Below are 21,316 nucleotides of genomic sequence, written 5' to 3'. Positions count from 1 at the left end.
CTAAAACTACTGGGCAAAGAGAGTCTATGTAAGTGTCCCCAGTGTTATACAGTGATTCTCATCACCATAAAAGAAAATGTGCAAAACACAGCAAATCTTTCCTCTTTTAAAAGCAGACCAAGCTTCTATCTTGATTTTTCACATTCAGAGTCTGTGCAATCCAGTTCAAATCACGTTACCTCTCTGAGCTTTAATTTCCCACAATGATTATGATGCCAACTTTGCAAGAGTTTTGGGAAGGTGCTCTATAAACCCTACACTACTTTTAAAAATGTGAAGGGGCATTTCCCACGCTTAGCTCCTTATTCTCATACCAGGCTCAGACTGGATAGAGCCAGGACTCCAACCTTGACCTGTCTGACCCCAGAGCCTATCTGCAAGGGGCAAACTGTCTAATGCAATGTTTGCAATCAGTCAAGAACTACCTTGAAAAACACAATAGAATCTGTAGTGATTGCTAGAGAGGTGTGGAAAGGGAGACTTTTCCTGTCTGTGGAGGAATAATGGGATAATTAGGCTTTTCTGTAAAGAGCTGTTTTAGAGATGGCCGTGGCAGTGGCTGCAGGGGTGAATCTGCTCTTCTCCTCTCCCACCTCTCACCCTCCAATCCAGTAACTCTGTCACTTCCTGGCTTTGTTCCAGGGGCGAAAGTGAAAACAGAAATGCAGCCCTGTTCCAGAGAGAGCTCGGCATCTCAGGGTCTCAGGTGAAGATTCACGTGCTGGTCCCTCAGCCTGTTCTCTCTTCTCTCCCCCACACCTAGCACAAGCCTGGTGCATGGGTAGGTGCTCATTAGATGTTTGTCACATGGAGAGTTGAGTCCTGTGGGTAGTGGCGGGGTGGAGGGTGGGGAAAGATACATTGATGTTCCTTCCTACGGAGGCCAAGTGCCACTTATGGCCCCACATACGACAGGCCTTGTACATCTTTGCCTTGTTCAGTTTCCATCCTACACTGCTCGCCTTGACTCAACTTGGTATCTTGTTTCTTCCCTTGGGACTGTCTTCCCACTGAGGACTCCTTGGACCTGATCCTCAGCCTTTCTTCTTTGATTTGACCCTTTCTTGCCCTCCTCCCCTATGAGCTGCTCTGACTCTGCAGCCACCCCGGGGAGAACCATCACCTGGTCCAGCCCAGGCTCCAGGTTTACCTGGCCCCCTGGTAGAACTCACACGACTGCTGACAGTGTAGCGGGGAAGGCAGTGCATGGGTAAGATGCACCGACAGAGGGCGGTTCACCAGCATCTCCCCCAGTCGCCCTTCTAGTTAGAGAACTATTGAGGCCCGCAAGCCCCCTGTATAAAAGATAAATAATCCTCACGAGAATTCAGCCTCATTAAAGATCTGCTCATACACTGTGGCATCCAAAGCATGGGCTGTGGAGTTAGACTGTCCAGGGTTCAAATCCCAGCTCTACTACTGTGATGTTGGGCAAGTTGTGCCTCAGTTTCCTCTCTGTAAAATGGGAGAATACTGTCTTCATTATACGGTTGTTGGCACATATATTAGCTGTTATTATTACTGTTATTAAAAAACTAGAGTAATACTCAGCTAAATTCTCAAAGGGATATTTTGGCAAAGGAAAGGATACAGAAAAGAAGGAAAGTAAAGAAAAAACATCACATTTATTGAGCACCACCTCCACCCTGTTTTACTCGCTCCTGCTCCACCATGAGGACCCCCTTGCAGGTCCCCAACATTGCTTGCATTCTCTGGTCTAGGGACACTCTCCACACGCTCTTTCCTCTGTCCCCACTCCCCTATTGCCTTCTGTCAGCTCACAGGTTTTGCTCTTTGGACCTTTCCCACCACCCCACAGTGGGTTGGGTGCCTGCCCACCCCATCCCTGTGCTCTTCCCAGGGTGGCCTCCTCCACTCCATGTGTGCTGCCCATCGACTGGTCTGTTTTCCCACCACTCTGTGAGTTCCCAGGAGAGGCTGCACTCTGCTCAGCTCTGCATCCTTGGCATCTGGCATGGTGGCTGGTATGGAACAGTGGTGCTACATGAAGGAATCAAGAAATGAATGGACTCAGCCCAGCCTCTCAGGCCTGGCAAGTCCTTGTCTGTCTTCTCCACGAACCCTATATCTTCTCATCCACATCTTAGCCCAACCTTCTGGGAGGAAGAAGCCAGGAAGAAAATGGAAAAAGAAGAAAGAAGAGAAAGGAAGATGCAAATGCAGTTCCTCTCTTTTCCCTTCCCCTCCACCTCTCCTGCCTTTGAGCTGAGTCTGTTTAATTTGAAACCATTTCAACCCTAAAGAAAACTTCCAAGAACAGTACAGAGAACTTTTTTTTCCCTGAAGCATTTGAGAGTAAGTGGTTGACATGATATCTGATTACCTTGAGTACTTTGTTGTGTATTTCCTATAAATGAGGATATTCTATGTAACCACAATATAACCATCAGATTTAGGAAATAACGTTAATACATCTAACTCTCGAACCCTTTTCAAGTTTTGACAATAGTTCCTTTAGAGCCAAAAGATCTAGTTTAGAATCACAGTGTTGCCTTTAGAGTTTATGTCTCTTTAGTCTCCTTCAACCTGGAACAATTCCTCAGGTTTTGACTTTTATGACTTCAAAACTTTTGAAGATTACACATCAGTAATTCTATAAAATGTTTGAGCTTGTCTGATGTTTCCTCAAGATTAGACTCAAGTTCTGCATCTTTAGCAGGAATATCACAGAAGTGCGGCTGTGTTCTTCTCGTTGCATCCTATCAGGTGGCATAGGATTTAAATTTAGATTTGTCCCTTTCCTGGCATCTGCCAGACTTCTCCACTCTAAAGGTCCTGTTTTTCTCCTCGTAAGTTATTAAGTATTTTGAGGGCAGATACTTTGAGATTATATCAACATCCTGTTCCTTATCAAACTTTCTGAATCATTCATTCATTCATTCATTTAATTGGCATAGGTACTTATTTATATCAGATAACCTCTAGCTCCATTTTATTTAATGAGTTGTAATCTGTTACTCTTACAACTCCATAGGAGCCTAGAGCCCGTGTAGATTTGTGCTTGGTCGTCCTCTCCTCTTGATGTTATATTTCAATTTTTATTTTCCCTGGTCTTGATTTTTTAAATTTAACATGACTATTTTGTTTTATGTTTTTCTTAACACCACTTCATATTCTCTATGGAAATTGGCAAGGAGCAAGCAAGCAAAAGGAAAGTCTCAGTGAGACTGAAACTTAAGTGTTTTTGAAGCTCTAAAAACCATTTTTAAAAATGCACAGTTTTTGCCCTAAGTGCCAGAAACTGGAATTCGCTTCTGGCGATGAACCACTTCTTTTGTCTTAGAAATATCTGTCGGATGATCTTCATTTTATTGCAAATGTAAAGCAATAATCGTAATAATATTAACAATAATAATAATAATAGTATAGCCATGTATAGAGCTTATTCTATGCCGGATACTGTTCTAAAAACTTTATATATATGAACTCATTTAATCCTCACAGCAACCTATAAGGTAGGTACTATTATTATCCCCATTTTACAGGGGAGGCATCCAAGGCACCGGGAGTTTAAAATGACTGGCCTAATGTCATTAGTAAGTGGTGGAGCCAGAATTCAATCTCTTGGCCACCTGACGTGTGATTCCACCTTCACAACTATAATGCTAAACAAACTAGTCCAGAGGGGAGCTGGGTCTAGAATTTGGGTCAACTGGGACTTTAGGGGCATTCTTCTGGGGAGAAGTAAACTGGCCATGAGGTTAGGCAGGGAGCCTGATGACCACCAAGTGTGAGAGCAGGGAACCCCCAAGGATGAGCTTGGGCTTCTGGGCCCTGAAAGCCTCAAACCTATAAGCCAGGTATGTAGGTTGTCTGTGTTATAATTCCCTTCTGGCATTCCCCAAGCTTTCAACAACCTCTTATTAACCATTGTCACTGGGCTTTAGCTGTGATGTATTAAGGGATGAGGTCCAAGCGTGGAGCAAAGGTGGGGGAGCAGCTGCCTGAGGAACAGATCCATGGTCTGGACCCAGGTAGAGGCCAGGGTGGCAAGAAACAGCCAGGAGTTCTTGATTTGTAAGAGTTCCCTAAAGATTCCCCAAAATTCTTAGGTGGGCAACCTGGCAGAAGCCTATATTTCTGTAGTTAAGGAAGAACTAGTTTCTGATTGATAATTTTCAAATAATACTTTCCATTTAAAAAGATGGGGGGCCACCATTTGAGGAGTCAGACTTGGCCCTCAGAGTCCATATCTTTTGTTCTGTTTAGAGTATCCTGTTATTTCTAGCACTAGTTGGATGAGGCTGTGGATCACTCCTCTGTCAAACCATGACTTAAGAGCTGGAATCCAGGACATCTGCCAAATTTTTCCTTGGGGTAAATTAGTCTTTAGCACAGCACATATCACAGCTGTTGACTGAGGAAGAAGGCAAGGTGAGTCTCCCATCTCAATGTACAAAGAAATAAGTTCAAAGATACGCAGTAAGTGTGTTATTGCATATAGTGTCCCCATACAGAGGCGTTGTCAAAGAAGTCCTGAGGGCCATTGATTGGACACGTGATAGACGGTACAAAGTAAAAGCCAAGTGAGACCATTGAGAGCCAAACACAAAAAAGCAAGAGTAGAGAAATCAGATCAGGAAAGTGGGTTTACCTAGCAACACAGCTGGTGTAAAGGAAGATTCCTCCAAGCAACGTGGACTGGAACAGCCGGGCCTGTTCAAGTACATTCTGACTCATCAGATTTCTACGTGGAGCCACAGATGTGTTTAATTTTATACACTGAGATGGATTTGCACACTGTGAGCATGCACAAACCCAGCTGCCTGAGCCACATAAGCAAGGTAGATATGTAAGAGCGAGTGGGAGCCCCTGGCTGCCATTCCAAGGGCTCTGTCTCTTTGCTTTTGTTGGTTTCCTGATTCCACAGCCACAAGAGAAGACTCAGCCCTGTGGCTTCATCTGGGGTTGTGGCCCAGTCACCCATCATTCATCACTCCCCAATTTTTCCTGCACTTTGGAAGGCTTTCCTGGGTAGCTGGGACTGTTGTTCAGAGTCTGGGTGTAATTATCAAAAAACAGCCTCTAACTTTAGAAGAGAAACAAAAAATGGACTTTGGACCATGTAGGAGATGATAGCTAAGCAGTCCTGCACCTAAAACTGCAATTAGAGCAATTCTGATGTCATCGTTAATCATGCCGATTTATGTTTTGAAGGGAAACCAAATGATGAATATAATGATTATTTCTGTTTCGGCTTCTCCCCCTTTCTTTCTCCTCAAAAATTGGCAATAGCACTAAAGTCAAATTAAACATCTGTTTGAAAAATAAGCCGGAGTGCTGATGACAGCTGTCCTGGACTTACAAATGCACCACAGCTGTCAAACTCTAAATTAACAATGATTTTCATTTATGAATAGCATAGAACTCAGATATAAAGGAGCTTTTTCTCCTCTGTTTTCCTGGCTTCCAGGGGCTGTTAAATGTGAAATCTTAGGGAAATATCCAAGGAAAAATGTAGCTAAAATCAGCCTGCAATAATCAATCCTGGAAGGAATGGGGGACATTCTTTCTTCTTATGTAATCTCATGTCTTCATTGGCTTGAGTTGGGTATTCTCGGTGACAAGCAGGCTTGCAGGGAGGCTAATAATGCAGGGACAGTTCTCTGATTAGTAATTGAAAGTGAATGGTGATGGAGCTGTGAGCATCACTGGAGGAACGCCTTCTTCTACGGCACTGAGGACCCTCCGCTTGTCTTTCCAGCATCCTTTGCATCTTCAGTGGGCTTCAGCCCATGCTTCTTCCAGAGGCAGTAACGAATGCCTAAGTATGTGACATTGTTACACTGTGGTCACATACTGGGTGTAAAAGATGTAACCACGCCATTTTGGCGACTGGATAAAATATGCCAACCTGTTTCACACTTACTTCATGACCCTGAAAAACAAACAAAGTATGCGTGGAACCATTTCTTTGTCCTTTTCCATCCTTGTCCCAGAGTCATCACTGTCCTTCCAGGGATGGGGTGAGGCTTAGGAGTGGAGCAACACATCTATTGTGCGTACTCCCTGGTTAAAAACATATATGGACTAAATATATGTAGGTGTGATACCATCTGGTTCTTTTTCACTGTTGCCCAAATGTTTCCATTTTTAGCCTTTGACCATTTCATGTCGAAAACGTCCACAGGGATAAACAAATTGTGGTATACACATAAAATGGGATATTATTCAGATATATAAAGGAATAAAATACCAATACATGCCACAACATGGATGAACCTCAAAAACATTACGCTAAGTGAAAAAAGCCAGATGCATAAGGTCACATATTGTATGATTCCATTTATATGGAATAATGGTAAATATATGGTAAATTCATAGAGACAAACGCAGATTGGTGGTTGCCAGGGGCTGGGAGGAGAGGAGAATGGAGAGAAACTACTTAATGAGTACAAGGTTTTATTTTGGAGCAATGGCAATGTTTTGGAACTAGATAGAGGTGGTGGTTGCACAACATTGCAAATGTACTAAGTGCTACTGAATTGATGACTTTAAAATGGTTAATTTTATGTTATGTGAATTTAATCTCAATAAAAAAATGTCCCTAGGGTTAAAACATCGTGTTTTGATCCCCCCATGACCAGGGCAGGAAACATATTGGCAACTCCTGCTCCATCAGTGGGAGAGGACTAGAACTGGTCTCACCGCCAGGCCGTGGGTCCTGGTGCACTATTGGGGGTGGTGGTGTGTGTGTGTACTCGTGCCTGCCCAGCAAGTTGCAGGCAGCCCTTGACCCCTTGCAACGTTAGCACAGTCCACAGAGCAGGGCTTCAGCGTTCCACCTGATCTTCAGTTTACTGCTGTGCCTGGAGCTCCTCTGCAGGCTGTACTTCCTGTTTAATTCTTGCCAGTTTCCTGCCCTGGGGGCTGGATCCTGCACCTGGGACTCCAGCTGCTGAATGAAACTCTGCTGCCATTGGACTTCTCCCCTGGAACCGTGCCACCACTAGCCTCCTGGGAACCCCTGGCATCTGGATTCCACCTGTTGGATGGTAGGTCATAGGGTATCTAAGTCTTCCCAAACCAAGTTGTCCTTTTAGCCATGGCCTCACTCTTTGCAACTGCTCTCCCAAGAACCAGCCACTTTAGCTGGTCCAGGATTTCCTCCACCCATTTTCTGTTGACTCCTCACTTCCCCCCCTGGTTAGCATTGCTGAGGTCCTAGCTGGCCTCACGGGAAGGCCACCCTGCCTTACGACAAAGGAGCCTGTGGTTCTTCTCAATACCTAATGCCAGAAAAATTGTAGGGTAAGCTTCACCCCAGCCACATCAGACCCTCCTAACCCTGCCAGCTCCCTCTAAATCACACACAGAGTCATCTCATGTGGGTTTTCTATGTTATTTCCTTCCATGATAAAAAGATTTGGTGAGCTCTACGAAGTACAAAGTATTATGAGTGCTGGCTAATTCCTCCTTAATAGCCATCCTCTCTTCTCGCTAACAAGACTTTTTCTTGCCAGGTTCCTGGATTTGTTTTCCATTTTCTAAATGACAATTAGTTTCCTCACTTGGGGAACAACATCAGCCCCCACAGGCATCCTCCACCCCCCGGTTTATAGGAGAGTCTTTGCCCTCACAGACCTCACAGACCAACCGAGGCAGAAGGCACGGGGTGTGGGTGGTCAAGCTTGGTCAGTTTAACTTAGCATTTTGTTAACAACAAAGGCTTAGAGTCACGTGGAAATGGTTTTAAGTCTCAGCTCCATCATTTAACTGCTTCATGATCCTGAATATAAACTCTCTAAACCTGTTTTCTCATCAAGAAAATGGGAACAGTGTAGAGAAGACCCTATAGGCTTTATGAGAATCAAGTAAGATAAGGTGCAATACACCTTGCATAGTGCTTGGCAATGAATGTAAGCTACTTATACTGTTATTCATCCTACTCGATGCATTGGGCCCCTCTATACACCTCTTCACATCCTCTCGTCCCAACTCTGACTCCAACCACTTGCAGTGACCAGCTCTGCCCCACTGTAAGCGGACAATGCACACCTTGTTTGTGTAGTGTACTGCTTGCGTCCTGTCCCAGAGCTTCTCTGATGCTGCAGTATGTGTTAGAATCTGAGGAATGCTCATATGTGTGCAACCTAGAAGTGCAAGGGAGTTAATGCTTGTGGGGCCAACCTTGGTCAACAGAAGATGGAAGGCAATGGATAATGGCTTCCTCCTCCATCCCTGGACACACTGTTCTGAGACACAAGTCATAAGGCTTCTCAAAAGGTCCCAGCAGGATCAAACACCAGTTGCCGACAGTGATGGCCAAGTTAATAACACTTGCCTGAATCATGCCCCCTTCAGCCTCCTGCTCTCTGGGATCACTTCCCAAATAAACTACTTGCATACAAGGCTTTGTCTCAGCTGGGCTTTTAGGAGAACCTGGGACAGGAATCAGCAGTTACTGATTTCCTAGCACTGGAGGACGCATTAGAGCAGGGGTCAGTACACTTTTTTCTATAAAGTGCCACAGAAGAAATATTTCAGGCTTTGTAGGCCATATGGTCTCTGTTGCCACTTCTCGATTCTGCTGCTGTAGCCTGAAAGCAGCCCTAAACAATACACAAATGAATGAACGTGGCTGTGCTCCAACAAAACTTTATTTACAAAAACAGGCAGTGGGCCGGATTTGACCTAAAGGCTGTGGTTTGCCAACCCTTGCTTTAGGGCCACAAAGAGGAGTCAAATTGATTTCCTCCTCCTTGAAGCTCACAGTCTCACATGGAGAGAAGAAGTGCTTAGAACTGAGGCTGGAAAGGTGGCTGGAACAAGTCACGAAGGTTCTTGGACTCCATGCTAAGGTATTTTGATTTTATTCTTTGGCCGTGGGAAGCATTGAATAAGTTCTCAGATCTTATAGTGGCTGCAGCTGGGACTAGCTTATTTCACTGGCAAGAAATGAGTTGCTTCTTTTTTAACATTCATGTGAAACCCCGTCCCGCCAGAGGGCTGCCTCCTCTGCACTCCTCCAGCACTCTGAGTGATACTTCCATCACCAAACTTCCCACCCTGGATTGCATCAGCAGGGCAAGGTCCCTAATCTGATACCCTGGAGGCCAGATGTATTTCAGAATTCAGAATATCTTTGGATTTCAGAAAGATAACACAGTGCAAATTCCGTATATTTTGTAATACCCCCCCATCAAGGTCTGGGTCAACATCAAACACATTAATATTTACACTAAAAGACTATAACTAACTTCAAGTCAGTTCAGGGCAGGTTCGGGCCCTAAATGAGTTAAGAAAAATCTTTTGGATTTTAGAGCATTTTGGATTTTAGAATTGCAGATGAAGGACTGCGGACCTGCTTTGTTTCATTTGTGTTGTACCCCTAGACTGTGACATCCTCAAAGACAGCCTCTGAGGCCTCGGTGCCTGTACACAGGAGATGCTCAATGTTACCAAGAGAACGAGCAGACAAGAATGGCTGGAGGACAGTGTTCGTGGAGGGATTCATTGGAAGAAGGGGCTGCTTAGGGACTCTGGTAAAAGACATAGGGAGACTTAAATGCTCTGATTAGGATTCTGGACCTTATCTTAAAGGGGGTGGAAAGTTCCGTTCAAGTTTGTTAGGTAAGTGGTAGTGCTCAGCGGCATATGAGGACAGCAAGTCTTATCCCAGCTTGAGGAAGGAGCAGAGCGCAAGGAACTCAGGTGAGCGATTAGTTCTTGTAATAGCGAGGCAAAAAGCCTCTGTGACTAAGGCAGCAAATGTAAAGCAAGCAATAGACAAAAGAGACAGACCTGGCAACTAAGGATGTTGGGGGAGAGGGAGAAGTCAGAGTTGAAGCTGACCCAGCAGCACCGATTTCAGATGGCAGAGTGCAGTATTAAGATCACAGACTCTGGAGTCCAGATGTTTCTGTTTGAATGCCAGCTCTGTCAACTGTCCTGTGATTGGGCAAGTTACTTAACCTCTCTGTGCCTCAACGTCCTCTTTTTTTTTTTTTTTGTGAGGAAGATCGGCCCTGAGCTAACATCTGCCAATCCTCCTCTTCTTTGCTAAGGAAGACTGGCCGTGGGCTAACATCCATGCCTATCTTCCTCCACTTTATATGGGACGCTGCCACAGCATGGCTTGACAAGTGGTGCGTCGGTGCGTCCTCGGGATCTGAACCGGTGAACCCTGGGCCACCGCAGCAGAGTGTGCACACTTAACCACTTGCGCCACCCGGCAGGCCCCTCAATGTCCTCTTTAGTATCTGCTTCATAGGGTTACTGTGAGGATTAAACAAGTATTTGTAATGCACCTAGAACAGGGCTTGGCTCTTGGCTGTTATTACTGCCTGTAAGCAACCATTGTTTCATAAGGTTGAATTCCCCAAATGGTTCACCAAGTGACTATCTCCTCAGGAGTAGGATGACCCACATCTCAGCCCGTCCCAGAAAGTGACAAATGGGTGTCAGAAATCTAGCAATAAAACTATGTAATAAAGGTAATAACTGTATGGAAAGAGAAGATCGCTTCAGGGGACAAAATTTTTGTCAGATTTAAGAGGACAGGACTTTCCTCTGGTGGGGTCTGTAAACATCTATTCTATTCACAGGCGGTTTTTCTTTCAATCAGTTGCTACTCTGCTACACCAGTTTGCAGCATTCTTGCAGCACTGCAGCATGCCAGGGAAACTGTAAGTGCCGGGTCATTCATTTGCAGAGAGAAGGCTATAAGGACGGCAGCCTGGAAAGCCTGTAATTTAGCAATGTTAAAATCTTTGCATCCAAATGGAAAATGGAAATGGTGTCAGGTTTGTGCCAAAAGGAAAGTCATAATTGCTATGTGCTTCCCTTCCCTGCCCTCCTGGGCAAAGGAACACAACCAACCAAATGGGCTTCAGATCTGTCATCTACAGACATTTATCAGGCTCTGCAGCCTATTCTACCAGGCTGCCTTCTCCCAGGAATATTACCTCAACACCACAACACAAATGCTCCTTTTTGTAAGTGAGGCCTCTGCAGCAAAGCTGGCATCTCTCTTTTCATCTGGGCTGAAGGTTGCTGCGAGATTTAAGTGTCCTTACTAACTTTTTTACAAACCTTCCTCCCAGCGTGTCAGTCTACTGTTTAATAACCACCAATGGCTCCCTCATTGCTCTTGAATCAAGTTCAATCTTGACATCAGAGGACCTCCATGATTTAGCAATGGATTTTGACCCCCAAAGACCTTCTAATCTCACCAAGTCTGTTGGTTTACCGTCTCCTGGGGCTGCCACATTTACTCTCACCTCCAAGCTCTCACTTCAGTTTCCACTCTGTCCACTCCCTTCGCCTGGAATAACCTCTTCCCTTCTGTCCATTTCTCCAAACCCTACTACGGCTTTCAAGATATAAACTAATCTCTCCAAGAAGCTCTGGTGCTCCCGTTATTCCATTCCTCACCCATCACCTTTCTGACTAACCATGTTTAATTTGTCCCCAGTTCATGTCTGTCTTGGATTTGCTAACTTTTGCAGACATATTTTTATTTACACCACAACTAGACTGAAAGTATCTTGCAAGTCGGGATTGTGTTTATACTCTGAGTCTTTCTCAGTGCTGGTATACTCTGGGCACATAACAGGTGCATGGAATGCCAGTTGGTTGTTTTCCCAAATGCCACCTTCCACATGAGAAAGAAGCAAACTTCTCAGCTAGATAAGGGGTCTCTCTCAACTTGACTGAAGGTATCAATTTGAAACCTGTACTTCATACTTGACATTTTTACACTTAAAAGTGAAATATAATAGTATTCCCATTAAAATCAGGAATAAGCATGAATACTACTATTTAATACTCCACCAGAGGTGAAAGATAAACTAAAATAGGAAAGAGAAACAAAAGGCATACTTATTTGCCAAAAGTATGAAAGAACAAGCCATTACAACTATCAAGAGAGTTCAGCAGTGTCCAGATTCAAAATCAATGTACAAGAATCAATAGGTTTCCTAAACACAAGCAATCAATGATTATAAAGTAAAATAGGAAAAAAGAGCCCATTCACAAAAGCAATAAAACTATAAAATACCTATGGGGAAAAAAGCCTCAAAAGAATGTGCAATCTAAATGAAGAAAAATTACATTACTTTACTGAAGGACATAAAAGAGCTGAATAAATAGGGGATATTCCATATTTCTGACTAGGAAAACATATTGTAGGGATGCTGATATTTCCCATATTAAACTATTAATTCAACACAACATCATTCAAAATCCCAATATAAGTTTTTATTGAACACAACAAACTTATTCTATGATTCATCTGCAATTATGAATCTGCTTGAATGGCCATGAACATTTTGAACCAGAAGATTAATGAGCAATGACTTGCTGTCAAAACATAAAATTATGCTATCAAGTGGTGTGGGTTTCGTGCAGGAATAGATAAAAAGATCAACAGAACAGAACGGACCTGTATAAAAATTTTATATTTGATAAAGTAGCATTTCAAACCATTGGAGAAAGAATAAACTAGTCAATAAATGGATGTGGGACAACCAGCCATTTTGAGAAAAATAGGTAGATTTTGATTTCCCATCTGTGCTGGATATCTTTGGTTTGCTCCTCCAGATACATTCTCCATCCTTCTGCACCCTGGTCTGTGCTGCAGAGGAGAATCTGTATGGACTCTATCAACGGGTTCTGTTGTCCTCCTAGTTGGAGCCGGGCCAAAGGGGAGAACTGAGAGGGATCAGAGGAAGGGTTAGGGGTCCTAGTGGGGTCACTTCAGGCTAGTTGCTTCTCTTAACTGAGGGCTCAGCTCCCATAAGGTGGTGGACTTCTCCTCTCCATCCTCTGTCCTCTCCTCTGGCCCCTTCAGGCCTGGGTGGCAAAGGCTCCTCCCACTGCTGTTTTGGCCACACCTTTAAATAAACCCCTCATTTAACTTGCCCTTTGGCACCTCATTTTGAGCATGGCATCTGTTTTCTATTGAGGCTTATTGATACCGTATCATTCACAAAATTAAATTCCAGGAAGATCATGGACCTAAACTTATTTTTAAATCTATAAAAATATTTAAAATATGGGAATATATTTATAATCTTGGCTGTAGGAATATTATTTTTAAACAAGGCACAAAAAATCAAAATCCATAAGGGAAAGGATGGATACATTTGATTAAATCAAAAATTCACACTTCTGGATGATTAGACATCCACAAGCAAAGTTAAAAGAAGGAGAGAAATATCTGAAATTTATAGCAAAGTGTTATTATCTGGACTATATAAAGGTAAATTTTAACTATAAATATGTTTTAAGTATATATAATTATATATTTTATATATTTACATATACTTATATGTAAAATTATATATTTTATATATTTACATATACTTATATGTAAAATATATTTTGTACATAAATACACTTGGCTATAATTATATATTTAAATATTTAAAAATCAATTTTAAAAAGACACATTATTTAAAATATGGACAATAATATGAATGAGTCGTTCACAGAAGAGGAAATAGAAATGGAATAAATATATGAAAAGATTCTTAATATTACTAGCAATCAGAAAAATGCAAATTAATGTAAGATACCATTCTTAGCTATCAGATTGGCAGAATTTTAAAGATCGATAACATCGAGTTGTTGAGCAAGCAAAGAAATTGGCTCTCTTATTCACAGTCAGGGAGAGTGTTTAAGTTGGCAAGCTTTTTGGAGGAAAATCTGGAAGTGTCTATTAAAATTATAAATGCATCCCTTATGATCCCACTTTTTGGCATCTATCATGGATAAAAGACTTGCATATTTGCTCAAAGAGGCATGTATAAGGATGTTCATCACAGCATTATGTGTAATATGAAAAACTGGAAACAATCTAAATGTCCATCAACCATGGAATAATTAACACAGTCACACTACAGATTATACGCAACAGTCTAAAAAATGAGGTAGATCTACACGTACTGACCTGGAAATCTATCTAATACATTTTATTTAGTGAAAACTTAGTCAAGTTCAGGACATTATGCAACCATGATACCATTTGTGTAAATTTAAATTCCCACAAAAATGAAACAATGGTCTTTTATGTTTACTTACACGCATATAAATACATGTCTAAAGATAAAAGTCTAAAGAACAGATACCGAATTGATAGTATTGCTACTTTTGGGTAGGAGACTTTGGGATTTACTGGGGGAGATGTCAGGGATTTTTCACTTTTTCTATATTCTGTATTTTTCTGTATTTCATTAATTTCTGTATTGTTTGAAATTTTACAATGTGAACGTATTTATGTCTTACCTATAAAATTATTATATCTTTAATGAATAGTTGTAGCTTATATTTAATTCCGTCATAAAAAAATACATAAAAGAAAGGAAAAACATGGGCTTTAGAGTTAAACGAATGTGTGATTTCAGGAAACTTGGCTAATTCCCTGAGCCTGTCCCCTCCACTGTGAAATGGGGATCGTTTGTTGTGAAGATTAAATTAGATAAAGCCCGCTAGTTGAGCAGCTGAGTTCCTGGTACGTAGAAAGTACTGGTTGAGCTTTTCTCTCTCCTCCATTTGGCCCATGAGAACCTCGAAGGCCAAGAACACACCTCAGCTGCCTATATATCCTGAGTGCCTGTGCAAATAGAAGCTCATTTACATTTGTTGAAACAATGAGTGAATGGACAAGCCACATTTGTTGTTAATGGATAAACATATGTTCACATATGTTCATTGTTAATGGGTAAACAAGAGATGCCTTTCTGGTTTTCACCAAGAAGATCCAACGCTTCTGGCTTGTGAGAACAATAAATCAAAGAAAACGAGAGATCTGGGCCAGAAAGGGTAGAGTTTTTAGAGCTGGAAGACTTATCCCATAGATCTATGTTTTGTAACTATCTTCTTCAGAGCTCCAGGCTCTGTGGCGTGATTGGGCTGCCATGGGCAGGGGTGTGAGTACGGGAAAGCCAAGCTGAGAACCCAGTCTCCAGGCTGAGAGACTGAAAATACTAATGGGGAATGGCCAGGCCGTATAGGACAATGACAATAGAACTCGGACCCCTAGCCTCTGTAGCAACTGGCCTGGGAAGCCAAACCACAACCTCAGCAGCCATCAGCCCAGAAGGTTTAGGACTTGTCAATAACTACCAGATTCTCTAATTTTTGTCCTGCCGCCTCCCCTACTTCCAACTCAGGACCAATGAGAGAAAGCCAAATACGCTCTCCAAACCAATCACATAAGATGCTCCACCTCTAGTTAGCCCCCTTCCAGCTTCCCCATGCCAACAACCTCCAATCAGAATGTACCTGCAGTCCTTCCTTTTCTTCTCTGTAAAGCTTTCCCACTCCTCCGCCTGCCTTTGAGTCTCTGCCAAATGCTAGTGATGGCAGCTGACTCCCTTGCTATACAGCAAGCTCTAAATAGCCTCTGTTCTCATTTCTGTGGTCTTCGTTTATTCCCGCAAGGCCTTCTCCTGCATTTCAACTAGATACTAGATACATGTTATATATTGGGGTTTATATACAAGGTTTCATTAGAAACATTTCTACTGCTAAAAAAAATTTTTTAATCACCTATGTAGATTAACATCAGGAGCCAAACTTCTCAGAGAATCTGAGGAAGGATTGTCAGCTTGCGTTAAACTAAGAAAGAAAGAAATGATCTCCAGACAGATGGCAGCAGAAGGGGGCCAGACAAAGACAGGGCTGGGTCTGGACAGTGGACAGAGGCTTCCAGAGATCTCTGTGGGCTTTTTTCCAAAAGCCAGGCACAGCTGAGCCCAGAAACTGAGAGGACTGGAGTGCCTAGGTAGGATGCCTCCCTATCAGCCTCTCCTTAGGGGTGGGCTGCACTTAACCACAATTGTAAGTCTATTGAAATGTCTACCTGCTGGAAGTGCAGACAAATGCACCAAATACATAAATAAGGCCTTGGGTGATTTAAAGAAAAGGAAGATGGTTGGGAAGTTCCCAGCCCCTCCCTGCATGGGAAAATGGTTTCTTGGATGCTGGGATTGGAGCCCTGCCCATCTACTCATGACTATTTGCCTGTCTGAAATCCTAAAATTCCTAGCATCACTCTATACAGTCTTTAAATCTATTTAAAAGAGGTTATGGCTGTGTTTCCCTAACTGGTGAATGTTAATAGATGTCTCAGCAAAAAAGGAGCTTTGCAGTCAAACAAGTAGAGGAAGTGCTGGGTGAAACCAAGTTAAACAGATTTCATTTCAGTAGGACTTTGTAAAATCTTCAATATGCTAATATATCTTATGAATCTGCAAGATGGGGATACAGTATACAGCATTTTCCAAAGTTATTTAACCATAGAAATTGATTTCCTGCCCACCTATTTACATCTCCCTGAACATCATTCTATGGCAAACAATTTCAGAGACATAGGTTTGAGATAATGCTTCCTTTCAGAGGAAAACTGTTAGCTGGTTATCATCTATTATAACTCACCAAACGGAGGATCACGAGGCCAGATAGGAAGCGGCACAAGAGGGCAATTTTGACGGGAGAAGGAAGAAAAGATCATAAAGCAGAGTGGGAGGCTAATGGAGGTTACAGGTGGGTCTCTGGTCAGCCTCGCACAATTTAAGGACACTAGGTGTTAAATTCCAGATAGAGGAAGTCAAGGATTATCCTCTTCAACTACACCGTGAAGTCGTTGATAGACTGCTGGGAAAGACAGCGAAGTGTTACAAGGATTCTATGTTCACTTACTTTAGAATCACACAGCCCGTGCCTGCTGGTGGCGCTACCCAGAACACTTGGATCCGCGTCCTCCTCCGGGGGGTGCTTTCGGTGACCGCAACGGGGCAGTTACTCATAAACTGTGTTTCTTCTTCATCTATGATCTATGGAAAACAAACACATTAAAATGCAATGTCACTTTGGGAAGCCTCTTAAGTTTCTGAGTTGACACTTCCTTAATTTTATTTTTAAACTGTCATTTTTTTGTTAGCAGCTCTATATCCCCAGACACCAGAAAGGTGCCCGGCATAGAGTCCCCGTAAATGCTTGTTGAATTAACATAAGGGCAAGGATTTGGCACTTGTTCTCTGCTCTCTGGGACCAGGATCTTGTGTCGGCACTTTGAGGAACAGGCCACTAGCTGATGATCTTGCTCATTTCACTTTGACACCCTGTGTCCCACTTTAGGGAAGGTGGAGGATGGGGCACGGATAATCCAAACCAAATACTCTCTCTATAGCTAGACTTTGTGAGTCAGCCACAACTTATAACTTGAAATTCAAATGTTAAAAGAAAACGTCCCTTTGGAGGGACTACACCAGAGTACGTTAAGTCCCTCAACTTCATAGTACTGTTTACTTGTGTAGTCTCTACTTTCTTAATTTGTGCACTGTATTCGCATTCTCCCAAGGCCACCATCAAGGTCTCCTATAACACTGCAAAAAATCTAGCAGCCATTCCCATTCCCCAAGACTGTTGCAGCATTTCTCCTGCTTGCTTCTGGGTCTGCGGCCAGCACTTGCCTCTCTCTCTAGTAGAATCATAGACCTGGAAGGATCTTTTGGAGGAAATTATCTAAATCCAATTGGTCTTAAGTGCCAACTCCAATTGATTTGCAGTAGCTGTGTCATGAGTAGTGTTAATAACATTCATAGATAACATTTATTGCATGTTTAATACATGCCAGGTGCTAAGCTAAGTGCTTTATCTGAATTACTCATTTAATCTTCAAATATAATTTAATGAGATCAGTATATCCGTATTGTATTTATTTTACTTTTAAAAATTCCTCTTCTTTTCAGGAGAATTACATTTTGTTTATCTCTATATTCTTTATCCCGCTCCCATTTCTCTCCTCTCTTTAGCCCCGCTCCGAAGTATTTAAAATATGTCCTTCTGAGTGTGTGTGTGTGTGTGTGTGTGTGTGTATATATATATAAATTACTTGAAATTACATTATATATATTACGTATATTATATATATATAATTTACTTGAAGTTACATAGAATTGTTTTGTATTTTAATGTTTCTTTCACTTAACCTTATGCTTTTGAGATATGTCAGCGTTATTATATGCAAAAGTAATTCATTGCTACTGACTGCTGCCTAGTATTCCACTGCATGCAAAGACCACATTTTATGTATCCATCTTCCCAGTAAGTACCACTTAGCGGTCTTCCAGCTCTTTGCTGCCACAAACATTGCTGCAATGAAGATCCTCATGCTGCTCTACTTGTGAACCCACATAAGAGTTTCTCAGCAATATAAACCATGTAGTGGAATTGCTGGGTTGTTGGGTTGTGGGTATAATCATATTAGTTTCACTAAGTACTACCAGATTGTTCTGCAGAATGGCTATTCTTACTTTTATTGTATTAGCTATGCACAAGTGTTCCCATTTCCCCATATTCTCACCAGTACTTGTGATTACTAGACTTTCTAATTGTTTCTAATCTGATGTATATAAAGTAGTATCTTGTTTTAATTTAATACTAGCAAATTTGAGCAACTCTTCATACATTTATCAGGTTTCTCCTTCTGTGAACTGCCTACTCAGAATCTTTGCCAATGAATTTTCTTGTCCTTTTCTTGTTGATTTGCAAGACTTTATAGCTATGAATCCCTCATCATTTACAAAAATCTTTGTCACCCAGAGATTCATCCTCTCTTTGGAATTCTTCATTTAACAGAAACAACTTTCATTTAGTCCAATTTATCAATCTCTCTTCTATGGCTTGCACTTTTGTGGTCTTGTCTAAAACCTGAGATCATAAAGTTATTCTCTGGTATTTTTTCCCATTGGCTTTATAATTTTATCTTTCACATTTAGGTCTTCAATCCATTTAGAGTTTTCTTTTTTTTTTATTTCTTTTTTATTTCTGGTGAGGAAGCCTTGAGCTAACATCTGTTGCTAATCCTCCTCTTTTTGCTGAGGAAGATTGGCCCTGGGCTAACATGCATGCCCATCATCCTCTACTTTACATGTGGGACTCCGTCACAGCATGGTTTGGTAAGTGGTGCATAGGTCTGCGCCCAGGATCCGAACCTGTGAACCCCGGGCCACTGAGGTGGAGCATGTGAACTTAACTGCTACACAACTGGGCTGGACCCTAGATTTAATTTTTTTAATATGATGGAGTAGAGATCCAACTCTATTTTCTCCATACTATGAGCAACTTTAAAAAAAATAAACAATTTTTTTCCAAGAGCAGTTTTAGGTTCACAGCAAAATTGAGCAGAAAATACAGCGAGTTCCCATGTACTCCCTGTCCCACACATGAACAACCTTCCTTATTATCAACATTTGCCACCAGAGTGGTACATTTGTTACAATTGATGAACCTACACTGACACATCATTATCACCCAAAGTCCACAGTTTACATTAGAGTTCATTCTTGGTGTTGTATATTCTATGGGTTTTGAAAAATGTACAATGACATGTATCCACCATTGTAGTATTTTAGTATTGTATCAAATAGTTTCACTGCCTCAAAAATCCTCTGTGTTCTGTCTATTCATCCTTCCCTCCCTCCAACCCCTGGCAACCATTAATCTTTTGCTACAAACATTTATTAGTCCCAGGAGGGTTTTTGTTGATTCTTTCAGATTTTCCTACGTAGACAATCATGTCATCTATGAACAAAGACAGTTTTATTTCTTGTTCTTGATCTTAGCAGCAAAGCTTCGAGTTTCTTACCATAAGTATGATGTTAGGTGTGGGTTTTCTTGTAGATGCTCTTTGTCAAGTTGAAGACATTCCTCTCTATTCCTAGTTTGCTGAGAGTTTTTAACATGAATGGGTGTTGGATTTTGTCATATACTTTTTCTGCGCTATTGATATGATCATGTGATTTTTCTTTTTAGTCTGTTGATGTGATGGATTACATTAATTGATTTTCAAATGTTGAACCAGCTTTGCATACCTGGGATAAATCCCACTTGGTTATGGTGTATATTCTTTCTATACATTGTTGGATTTTATTTGCTAATATTTTGTTGAGGGATTTTGCATCTAGGTTCAAGAGAGACATGGGTCTGCAGTTTTTTTTTTTTGCAATGTCTTTGTCTGGTTTTGGGGTTAGGGTGATGCAGGCCTCATAGAACGAGTTAGGATGTAGAGAATTGATATAATTTCTTCCTTAAATGTTTGGCAGAAGTCACTAGTGAACCTATCTGGGTCTGGTGCTTTCTGTTTTGGAAGATTGGTAAGTATTGATTTAATTCTTTAATAGATATAGGCCTATTCAGATTGTCTATTTCTTCTTGTATGAGTTTTGGCAGATTGTTTCTTTCAAGGAATTGGTCTATTTCATACAGGTTATCAAATTTGTGGGCATAGAGTTCTTCATAATACTCCTTTATTATTCCTTTATTGTCCATGGGATCTGTAGTGATGTCGTTTCTTTCATTTCTGATATTAGTAATTTGTGTCTTCTCTCTTTTTTTCTTAATAAGCCTGGCTGGGGGCTTATCAATCTTATTGATCTTTTCAAAGAGTCATCTTTTGGTTTTGTTCATTTTCTCTGTTGATTTCTTGTTTTCAATTTCATTGATTTCTGCTCTCATTTTTATTATTTCTTTTCTTCTGCTTACTTTGGCTGTAATTTGCTTTTCTTTTTCTAGTTTCCTAAGATGGAAGCTTAGGTTATTGATTTTAGATCTTTATTCTTTTCTAATACATATGTTCAATGCTATAAATTTCCCTTAACCACTGCTTTCACTGTATCCCACAAATTTTGATAAGTTGTATTTTCATTTAGTTCAAATACTTTAAAATTTCTTTTGAAATTTCTTGTTTGACCCCTGTGTTAGTTAAAAATGTGTTGCTTAATTTCCAAGTATTTGGAGATTTTCCAGTTATCTTTTGTTATTAATTTCTAATTTAATTCCATTGTGGTCTGAGAGCAGACATTGTATGATTTCTATTCTTTTAAATTTGTTAAAGTGTATTTTATGACCCAGAGTGTGATCTGTCTTGGTGAATGTTCCATGTGAGCTTGAGAAGAATGTGTAATCTGCTGTTGGATGAAGTAGTCTATAGCTGTCAATTATATCCAGTTGATTAATGCTGCTGTTGAGTTCAACTATGTCCTCACTGATTATCTGCCTGCTGGATCTGTCCATTTCTGATAGAGGGGTGTTGGAGTATCCAACTTCAGCTATTTCTGATAGCTGGATAGTGGATTCAGCTATTTCTCCTTGCAGTTCTATCAGTTTTTGCCTCAAATATTTTGACACTCTGTTATTAGGCACATACATATTAAGGATTGTTATGTCTTCTTAGAGTATTGACTCCTTTATCATTATGTAATGCCCCTCTTTATTCCTGATAACTTTCCTTGCTCTGAAGACTGCTTTGTCTGAAATTAATATGGCTACTCCTGCTTTCTTATGA

At 41.3% G+C, this 21,316-nt stretch overlaps 1 protein-coding gene across 1 annotated transcript in view; it reads right to left on the bottom strand.

Moving 5' to 3' along the window:
• Positions 1 to 21,316, bottom strand: part of SPON1 (spondin 1) — a 249,381-nt gene that overhangs the window by 163,167 nt on the left and 64,898 nt on the right. Inside the window, exon 3 of the mRNA XM_058546026.1 lies at positions 16,669 to 16,802. Within this exon, the coding sequence (XP_058402009.1) occupies positions 16,669 to 16,802 (134 nt within the window). The remainder of the gene's footprint in view (positions 1 to 16,668; positions 16,803 to 21,316) is intronic.

This window comes from Diceros bicornis, chromosome 7 (assembly GCF_020826845.1).
Source record: "Diceros bicornis minor isolate mBicDic1 chromosome 7, mDicBic1.mat.cur, whole genome shotgun sequence".
Classification (NCBI taxonomy): domain Eukaryota; kingdom Metazoa; phylum Chordata; class Mammalia; order Perissodactyla; family Rhinocerotidae; genus Diceros; species Diceros bicornis.
This window is presented reverse-complemented; position numbering and strand designations above follow the sequence as displayed.